General features: G+C 39.2%; 1 protein-coding gene across 1 annotated transcript in view; it reads right to left on the reverse strand.

Annotated features, from left to right (window-relative positions):
- LOC102203428 (paired box protein Pax-7-like) overlaps positions 1 to 10,051 on the reverse strand; it is a 123,777-nt gene extending 113,726 nt beyond the window's left edge. Inside the window, exons 1-4 of the mRNA XM_013907773.1 lie at positions 9,625 to 10,051; positions 8,617 to 8,889; positions 8,251 to 8,395; positions 7,741 to 7,869 (exon numbers count right to left, since the gene is read on the reverse strand). Coding sequence (XP_013763227.1) covers positions 7,741 to 7,869; positions 8,251 to 8,395; positions 8,617 to 8,889; positions 9,625 to 9,723 — 646 coding nt within the window. The 5' untranslated portion in view covers positions 9,724 to 10,051. The remainder of the gene's footprint in view (positions 1 to 7,740; positions 7,870 to 8,250; positions 8,396 to 8,616; positions 8,890 to 9,624) is intronic.
- Positions 10,052 to 10,382: the final 331 nt, after the last annotated feature.

Here is a 10,382-nt window from a genome sequence, read left to right on the forward strand (position 1 = left end):
GTGTACCTCTGGTGCAAATTACTGACCTCTGTCATCATTTTAGGTGGGGGAACTTGCACAATCGGTGGCTGACTAAATACTTTCTTGCCCCACTGTATCTCCCTCTGGGTTATTTAAAGGGCCCATTCATCCAAATTAACAGAGCGCCCATATCTTTCATGTTACCTAAAGTTTTCTTCAGTTGTGTTGCACCGCTATTATTGTTTTATCATTAACTATTTTCATGCAGTTGAGTTGAAACCATGTCATTATTAGGTAATGTTTGCTGCAGGCAGTCCAAAAAGGACATTCAGGTAAAATGCTTCTCTAGTAGTTCTGCTATACCTGCTGCTTGAAGTTGCTGTAAGAATTCTTCTAATGCTAATAATAGAGAGTAGAGCGTCGGCCACAGCGATCCCTCCCACTGCAGTTGCAAATTCATTCAAAACAGAAGCATTATAAATGCCGATCAGCTCACCAGCACAGAGCAGAAGCCTTTCAGCATTTTGCTGTTGTCTAGCTCAATCGTATCACTTTGACGGAGTCTATTCAGAGGTATTCATGCATCTGCCTTCAGGCTACAATGGCAGCCACTTTATAAACTGTCAGGCTGCTTGCCTCAAGCTTTTGGTTCATATTGTTTCCTTTCTTTAATAGACTTGGAGGAGTTCATCAACTCCTTCAGTGGCAAATGCAGGCACAGAATAGCAGGCTGGCCTCCTTGTCCATTTCAACCCAGGTTAATTTTTTTTTCTTCTCATCCTGTTAGCGGCCCACAACATACATAAAAGTTGTTTCTACACACTTGCTCATGCCTGCACACAGCAAACACAAAACATTTCGCAGTCTGGGCGAAAGCAAATTCTTCAAATCAAGATATTTTTTAAAATAAAAGACATAAATATAGGCACACAGACAAGGAAGATTAATTATATTAAAATGTCATTTTCATCAAACTCCTGTTTTGATGTAAATGTGAATATTTTGTTATGCCATCCACAGTAATAGCAGCTGAAATATGAAATTACAGCAAAATTTTGGACCGGTTTGCATGACTTTTTTTGATGTGCTGTAATTAGAGTTAAACACAATCAGAGAATAAATCACTACTACTGCTGAGGCTGTTCTCGTGGGTCAGGTTGTAGTAAAACCTACTAAGAATCGCATGCTGTGTTAATCAATACCTTTAGACTTCTCTCAGAACAAAGTGAAAAAAGATTTTTGTGCAAAGAGCTGCAGCAGATCCATTCACCAATCCAAGGTTACTAGCGTGTCAGAGTGTGGTCCCTCATGAAGCCACAGTGTGAACAATGCTGTTTCCACCATGACCAAAGACTGTGCTAAAGATTTGGCTCGATTATTTTTATTGCAGTGATAGAGAAATGGCTGATAATCCACTTTCATTCCTATAAACAGAGTGAACATTTTCTCACCCACCAACCAAAAACACTGTTGGGCCTTTATACCCAAGTAATCTCTGTTTATTTAAGGTTGTTTTTTTAGCCAATAACTATGAATAGATGGTGTTTACTAAATGAGATTTACTTCATGAACTTATGGAGAAACCCACAGAAAAGCCACTCACCCCCAGAGAAATTAAACTTGCTAAATAATTCTTAGATGATTTCCTAATCACCCAATACAGATAATCACTTTCACACACTCTCTGCTCGTTTTTGCTTGTTTTATGTTTGTCATAAAATTTAACATTTGAAACAAAAATTTAACAGGCAGTGGGACATTAAAAGATTTCAAACCCTCTCTTCAGTATTATACTATGATCTTGTTCTTTGGATCCTCCTTTAATGCAAATCTTTTCTTTTCATGCTTAATTTCATTCATATTAATTAGGCGCAGGCCCCAACACTCACATTTAAGATAATATCTGAGGAGTCTGGGTTTTTGGAATTTTATCCTAGTTTTCCTGGGACCTTAACAATATCGAATTCCATGAATAATACAGCAACAGGATGATTGGTTTACATGTTTATATTTTTATACTGAAAAATAATAGTTAAAATTTTTACTTTGCAATAAAGCAAGAGAACTATGGCCTTGTTATTTCTTTAAATCCAGATATCTGCTTTGATTTTTTTTTTTTTTTTTGTTGTTGTTGTTGTTGAATTGTAAACATTATTCCCCCTAAATCTCAGGGGCATCTTGTTTTTAAAGACTCACAAGCTATATGGTGTTGCTGTATTATAAAGGAAGTGATATTGCAAATCAACATGTAATCTACATTAAAACTTATCCAAGCTTAATTTTTAAGCTATTTTAATTTCAAAATAAATTCAGTGGTGCTGCAGATGGAAGAATAACCTAAAAGGCATTACAAAGCTGCTGCAGAGTATTTCTGGTCCGACTGATTTTGGCAGGGAGCGGTGTCTTTAAAGACAGCAGAGTTTAATCCTACAGCTAGCTGTGAGAGAAGCAAGGTGTAGAAAGAACATTCTCTGAATGGTCTGTTAGCATACAGCGGAAAGTTTTCCCGTGCAGCCAAATGAACCGGATTAAAGTAGATATTTCCCTTCTACACCCTGACACAGGCAGCTAACAAACCAATCAAGCACATGATATCAAATGAAGTTCTTAAACCTTGAAAAGGTGAGTGAAATCTTCAAATCTAAAAAGGCTTTTTAAGGTTTCCAAAAATGTATCTTGGCATTTAGTGTTTTCCGGCTATGAGGTATTCCACTCATTTAAAAATACATGTAAAACGTTGATCAATATAATTCATAGAATAATGACACGAGCGATACAAATTCAGAATTAGACTAGAACTATACAGCCGAGGTATAATATTTCTTTAAGGTTTCAGACTGACCAAAGTGTTAATATTGCATGATTTTGTTATAATATTGTTTGTGCAAATATTATATTGCTCTCTTTGCATTTGCACTGTGTATATCCTTTACAAATGGGTTGTTAATGGGATGCCATAGGCTTCTGACTGCCCTCATCCCAGTTTTGCCTGCTTGCTCTTTGTGGACCATTCCTCTTTTGTTGGCTGATCAGCTTCCTATTGGGTTGCCAGACAAGATCCTTGGCATTTGTCGGCAAATGAAAGAAGGATTAAGGGATGGCTACTAAACACTCCACGGCTAAGAAGTGGGCTGCTATTCTCCTATTCAAAGCCCTCTCCCAGTTCAGCAGCTCCCCTTTATATATATTTGTTTTCTCAAAGACAACATTGAGAAGTCCCCAGTTCGGCAGAAATAAAGGAAAGTCAAGCCGGCAAACATGCTTATAGTTGTTGAAAAGGAAAAGAAATCATACAATTAGCTGCACTCTAAGTACCAACAATTACAATCAAGTGTGATGTTTTCTTGGTGTAAACCTTTAAGATGTTTCATATGTTGAAAGTATTAAATTAATTTATCAACTACCTAACTTGGTGGTAACTGAAATGTCTGAAAGAAATCAGTCTCTGTTTGATGAGACTACAGAAATGGAACCAATACTCATAAATGGGAATAAGAAAATATTAGCAGATCAACTGGTGTAAAAATAGGTATTCTTCTCTGATGTTCTGTAGAACCTGTGGATCCTTCTGCTGGTCACTGAATTTGATTCATCCACATTATCATTGTCATCAGCAGTAATTCAGTATTATCATTCATCATCAAAGCAAGCTGCGACAAACAAAATTAATTTCTGGGCACATGATACATCTGAACGTCTGTTATACAGAGCATTAGACTGATTATATGCAACATAACAAATTATGTGGAAAATATTCTTGTTAAATATCTCGGTGCCTATTTTTAAGGCATATTTGAACAACCAATACAATGCTCCAAAACACATCACTCCACAAATAGTCTTCACTTTTATTGCAAATTGCAGTCTTCTTTTCACATGTAATCCTTAAATTGGATGTGAAAAATAAAACTCAGAAAATTCCTCCACATACGTAAATGAAAACATGATCACTAAAACAACTGAGAAGTCTGAAACTTTTACTGATTTACTGCTGAAAATTTTGCTTAAAGTAGATGTTATCAAAGACTGGAAATGCAAACTTGTTTAGTTATTTCTTCTGTTATCAACTGTTAAAAAACCTCTAACGGCCACTAATGAAATCTCTGCTCTCCCTGGGGCAACAACTTATATTTAGCATTGTTCATCCTTGACAACAAGCCCTGAACCTGCTTTAATCTGAAACCTTACTGTCACACATTTCTACATTAACTGACTCACTTTCTGATGTCTGTCTTTTATATGATTTAAATATTTCAGTTTTGATCTTTTCACACAGTAAGGCTATTCGAATAAAACATTCCCATGTTGCTTTCTGATTTTTCCTATTTGCTGTGTGTCTTGTGTTACTGTGCTTTATCCTGTTCCTCTGTGCGTCTCCAATGACCCAGTTTCCCCACAGGGATCTAATGCTGTCCCTGCCCACCTCCACAACCTCATCCAACTATGATTCCCTTCATTTCACATGGTGAGAGAGAGGGAGACAACTGTAATTTTAAAATGTATGTTAAATATTTCTCTCTGGTTTTAAGGAAAGCAGCTATTAATTCAAGATGTGAAAACTTGATGTCATTTGTTTCCAAATAACCACAATGATTTCACTCAGACATCCCAGGAAGAGAGGCCGTCCCTCTAAACAGAGGGCTGGACAGATCCTCTCTCATATAGAAAATGGGCTTTAATTATTATACAGGCAAGCCTGAAGGCAGTGTTGGCTTCAGCTAATGTGATGAACCCTCATTGTGGCAGTGTCACTACAAATGCTACAAATAATGAAAAGCAACAGAGGATCAAAGCCTCTAAGCTCCTCACTTTGCACCAGCAGCTTCATACCTTCCTCACCTACTTTTTCCTCTGCTGTTAAAGTCTGAAACAGAGCAGAGGAAGCGTGCCCTCAGGTCTCCCTCAGGCCAGCATACCACCACAGCTTCAACAGTCAGCATTACAGTGGAACCAGCTTCTGTGAACATATGTGCCTTTTTTATACTTATAACTCATTTGTAAGGGAGTAAAATTTCCCTGTTATTATGACGCAAAACAACCTCTGCATCCATAATCACAGACTACTAGCATGTCTACATGTTGATTCTTTTCAAAGCTTTAGGGACAGTGTTAGCTGATTCCTAAGTCTGTGCATTCTTTTGTCCTTCAGAGGAATGATTTGCTATAAAATCAGTGCATCCTAGGAATGTTTAGTCGAGGGCTACGTGATGATGTTTATAACATCATGGTCTCACATCACTGATTTTTTACATTTTCACTAGTGATTAATTTATTTTATCACTCGCTATAAAAATTAAGACTTTTGGTTATATTGGATTTTTATATCACTTCTTATATCAGTACAATAAAGTGTTAATGTAACATACTATATTAAAATACTTTTTATATTCATATGCCATGAACAAAATTTCATCAAGGATCTTACAAAATTTTATTTACAGTACATCATTATAAACTATACATCTGATCGGTGGTAATGCTTTGATGTAATCTAGATCATTACGTAAGACAACAAATATTATCTCCACAAAGATTTGGAATCAGTGTGATGGGATTTATTTCTGATGTTTGGAAACCTTTAGTTTTATATTTAAAATTCAATACACTTTTTATATGTTCATTGTAATATTTACAATTCTTTGTTTAATTAAAATGAAATAAATTACATGTGCACTCTGATGCCTTCAAAATGCTATATTTAAGCATGCCAACTATTACCGCAGGTCAAAGACAGAAAAGCAGCAGATCCTCACACTGACGCAAATGCCAGCAGCATTTTTTAATTTTTACCCCACGAATGACTGTGACACATCACTGTCATGATGATTTTGACTCACTACTCATTACTGTTGATACACTTCCACTGACTTCCAATCCCCTTTACATTTTGTAACACAGTTGTTAAAAATGTGAATTTTGGTGCACAACAGCAGGGGAGAAAAGAGAGGTTAATCCCAGTTTAATACAGTGATGCACAGCCCAGGACCGTGGCTGTGATGATTGTGTTATCTGCAGACAGCATTTAAGTCTCCCTCAATTTCAACCCAGGTAAAATAGCTGGAGGAAAGTGAAGGTGGAGTAGAGTAAGTGTGAATGCCTGGGGAAATTGTTATTAATAGCTGCAACTTCCCACAGACCGTGCTCTCTGCAAAGAAGCTTCCCGTCACCTCCACTGGATTTGTTTGAAGTGCTTTCTCTATCCTCACTGTGTACCTTTTTTCTTTCAACCAGGCTGGACTCTAGAGGGTTTTTTTCTACATAATGCTTATTTATATCTTTAAGACACAGCATACGCACTAAATAGCTATAAACTGTAGAAAGACAGCCTGGACAGCTGTTTAACTGGATTCCAGTCACCTCCAAGAAGCATTTTCAGTGTTTTCTACAACGTGACAGTAATTTACAGAACCAAGGCCATTACTTTGAAGCTTTGATATGTACATTTAGCAAACGTAAACAATGATCCTAACTGAAGATTAACAGTAAGTTTGTCATATATCAGTTATATGTAAATGTCAGACTATCACGTGTTCGTGTGTGTGTGTTACTTTTAAAGGTTATTTCAAATTAGGCTTTCTCATTTTATGGCGTTTTTAGCTTGCTGTAATCAGTGCTCACATATCATGTAAATAAAAAAATCATCTCTTATAATTGATCAAATAAAACTGGTAAACAGTACCCTTCAATGAGTTTGTCTTAATCACTACTGCCTCTTCCATTCAACCTAAAATTCCCTCTGACTCCTGCTGAAATATGTACAGCACACCACCAAAAGTAAACATTAAAATTAAAATAATTATATATATATTTAAAAAATACTATCTAAACAAGGGGAGCGGAAAGCTTACAATCTCATGAATTTATGCTGCAGGCTTCACACCATGAAGTGAGCCACTGAGAGATGAAAGTGAAAAGAAATAAAAGGCTCAATTTAATCTGCTTTAAGGCCCTTCAACAGCGTGTGCCTGGGACTGTGAGAGTGAGGGCTGATAGGGGATAAATATATTTCTTACCATGCCTTCCAGCTATTACACCCCTCTCCAACACAGACGCCTATTCAACAGAGGCAGGTTTCATTACCAGCTGTAATAGGCTAAGTCTTCAAATTATGAAATGCCAAGCTCGGATGACACAGAGACACTAGCTGGGCTGATCTTTTGAAGAATGTGGAAAGGGGGAGACTTGATAGCTGTTTGAAAAAAAAAATCACCAGTGAAACCAGTGGTCAGAAAGCACTGGGCCCGCTGCAGGCCTCAAGTTTAAAGAACAGACGGCCGTCCACACGCTACATTCAAACATGCTGCATCGACGTCACTTTAATAAAAATGAACTAAACAAAAGCTTCCAACCGCCATGTATACGTGTGTATATGAAAGAAATATGAAGAGGGGATATTTAACACCTTCCATTAAAATCGTACTATAACGATATATTTACTATGCCTTTTCATTTTAAAAGTTGTGAATTTAATACATGCATATATGTAATTGTGCCATTTTTGGCTAGGTTCATGTATTTATTTAGCGTTTGTTTGTTTGTAGGCTAAATGTCATTTCAGAGGAAAATTCTGCTTGAAATTGGTATCCACACACGGAGCTGACGGCCGGCTCCTGTCGCCTGTGATCGGTATGGACATTTGTCACCGTTTAGCGTGACGGGAGCCCGCGCCACCGCTCACCATGAATATTTAAGCGGCTCCAGGCGGGAGAAGTCATGGGGCAAAACGCCCGTTTAGACCTGATTAGCAGACAGTTAGCCGCTAGTCCTCCCGGGGCCTACCTTTGTCCCCGAGGATGCCGTCGATGCTGTGTTTCGTTTTCTTTTCTCCGTCCTCTTCCTTTTTATCGCACTCATCCTCATCTTCCTTTTTCCCAAAACGAGCGCGAAGTACACGGCTGATCGAACTCACTGCGAGCAGAAAGGCATCTTTAGCAATAACATAATAATAATAATAATAATAATAATAATAATAATAATAATAAGAAGAAGAAGAAGAAGAAGAAGAAGAAGAAGAAGAAGAAGAAGAATGTTTTTATATTAAATTCACTGTTATTCTATTATTATATCATTATTATTTTTATTATATTGTACTGTTATTATTTTTGTTATTACCATATTACCATTTACAACGATAGCAACAACAACAACAACAACAATAATAATAATAATAATATTAATAATATTAATATCTTTTTCGTGATAACTTCCTTGATTTGAAAGTCTGTTTTTATGTATTCTTCGCGGAGGGCAAAATTCAGAGAGTAAAACTGTGAATTAAACGCCGCTTACCAGAGGAGGCCTCACCTGAAGGGACTGTGCTTCTGTCACACACCCCGTCCTTCAGTAGCTTATCCCGGATCTCCCAGCTGAACATGCCAGGGTTGTCCCGCTTGTACTCTTCAATCCTTCTCTCTACATCCGGCGTGGCTACCTGCTGCAGGTTGCCGTGAGCCACACAGAAACAAGGAGAGTGAGCTGAGCCACAGGCTACAGGCCCCGAAATCTTTCGAGTGACTTTTTAGAAAGCAGGTGGAAATATAAACTATAACAAGGCTGTGGAAGCCTACAGATAATCTACAGATTACTAACTTATCATTTAGCCTAGTGGTATTGACAGACAATTATCCGTGTTGTCCTTTAGATCGTTTCTCTCACCCGGGGTTTGCTGCCACCTATGGCGCCGGGTCGGATGGACCCGGTCTCTTGGTAGCGACAGAGGATCTTGGACACGCAGCCGTGGGAGACACGAAGTTGGCGCGAAATGACGCAGGGCCGGATCCCGTGGTGGGCCATCTCGACTATCTTGTGTCGGATATGGTTGGGCAACGGTCGGCCGTTAATGAAGACCCCCCCTAGCTGGTTGACCCGTCCCTGGCCCAGAGGAGTAGATACTGTGGATGACACAAGGCCAGATTCTGTACAGAGCGGCTTTAAGCGCAGACTGTTGTCTGTTATTAAATAATCCAGTTTGATGACAGGCTATTTTTCTTATCAATCACACCTAATGCGAGCCCGATGTTCTTTCAGCTATTCCCTGCCAGTATTCACTGACAGTACCACGTGTCAGTTGTTTTCAAATCTCATTTGATCGCCATTAAGGGCTAACACTTCACAGTTCCACATGCCAAGCAGAGGAGGTGAAGAGCACCTGCTGCCACGCTTCACTGTTCGCCGTCACGCTGTCCAAATGTTGGACTGATCCTCTGCTTCTGCCGGTGGGTGCCAATTTCCAGGCGCGCGGAACTTGAAGCAACCCAAGTGCTGGAGAGACTGTCTCTGTTTTCTCTGGAATTTCTAGTCGTTTTCAATTCGCTGACAAAGTGGTCACTGGATGATTAAGTGTGCTTGTGACCGGGTCCTTTAATATTTAGCATAAGAATAATACAACGGAAATTGTATTAGCATAAGAATAATGCAACGTGAGCTTTTTTTTTTTTGGGGGGGGCACTTGCCTTTATTCATGCAATTGTGTTCAGTGCCAGTCCTTGCACACAAAGTTTACCCTGGAGTTGAGGCCTTAACTGTTAAGCACGCTGAAGGTCTTCTCACGTGCCTTTAATGTTTAATGCAGAATATTTGTTTGAATAATCTTCAAATTAGGCTCGCATTTTTTTCAGCCTCCGCAAAAAATCTACCGGAGTCTGAGAGGTTGGTCAGGGCTACTGTCAAGCTCCTACCTTCCAGAGGGAATCCAGTGCGGGGATAGTTCTGTCCGGGAGCCGGGCGCATCATTCGTGGTACCGTTCCTGGCAAAGACGACATTGTAGCATTAAAAACAACAGAAAAGAAAAGAAAAAAAGACAAGAGAAAAAAGAAAAAAGATGGACACGTTAGATGTCCGATTCAAGAGTTGATTTGTTGGTCACACGCGTTCTGAGGATAAAAAGTGGCAGTCAGATCCAGCGTGGAGTAAAAATCAAACAAACAAGCAAACAAACGAAAACGGCGGTTGGATGTTAAAATGTGAGCCCACAGCATTCAGGCACACGGGACTGCTGTGGAGCGGAGTCCTTAAAATGCTAATGTGCTCGCAGTATACAGTTGTTCTGTCTGACATCAGTTTATTTTCTCCCGGAGAAGTCCGGACCAGGCGGACTGGAGAATGGACGATTTTTCGCGAGAACCAATAGGTTCTTGGCGCTTTCTCTTATTTGAGGGGAAAAGGCTCCAACAAGTTTCAGCAGCCAATGAGAACGAAGAACGCACAAACGTACACACACACATACCAAACACACGATACACTCACACTGAAAATGCAGGCCTTAACACAGACTTAGCACATCCTCCACACCCGCACATCCGCCTGTACGTCACACTGGATGGACACAAAACACCAGCACCTGTCAAATACAGGCTACTGCAAGCCAGTGCAACTACTCTATAATGAACAGCTGCAGGCATTGACGTGTGCTGTGCTCACT

This window comes from Pundamilia nyererei, unplaced genomic scaffold, assembly GCF_000239375.1.
Source record: "Pundamilia nyererei isolate P.nyererei 1_Seehausen unplaced genomic scaffold, PunNye1.0 scaffold00517, whole genome shotgun sequence".
NCBI lineage: Eukaryota > Metazoa > Chordata > Actinopteri > Cichliformes > Cichlidae > Pundamilia > Pundamilia nyererei.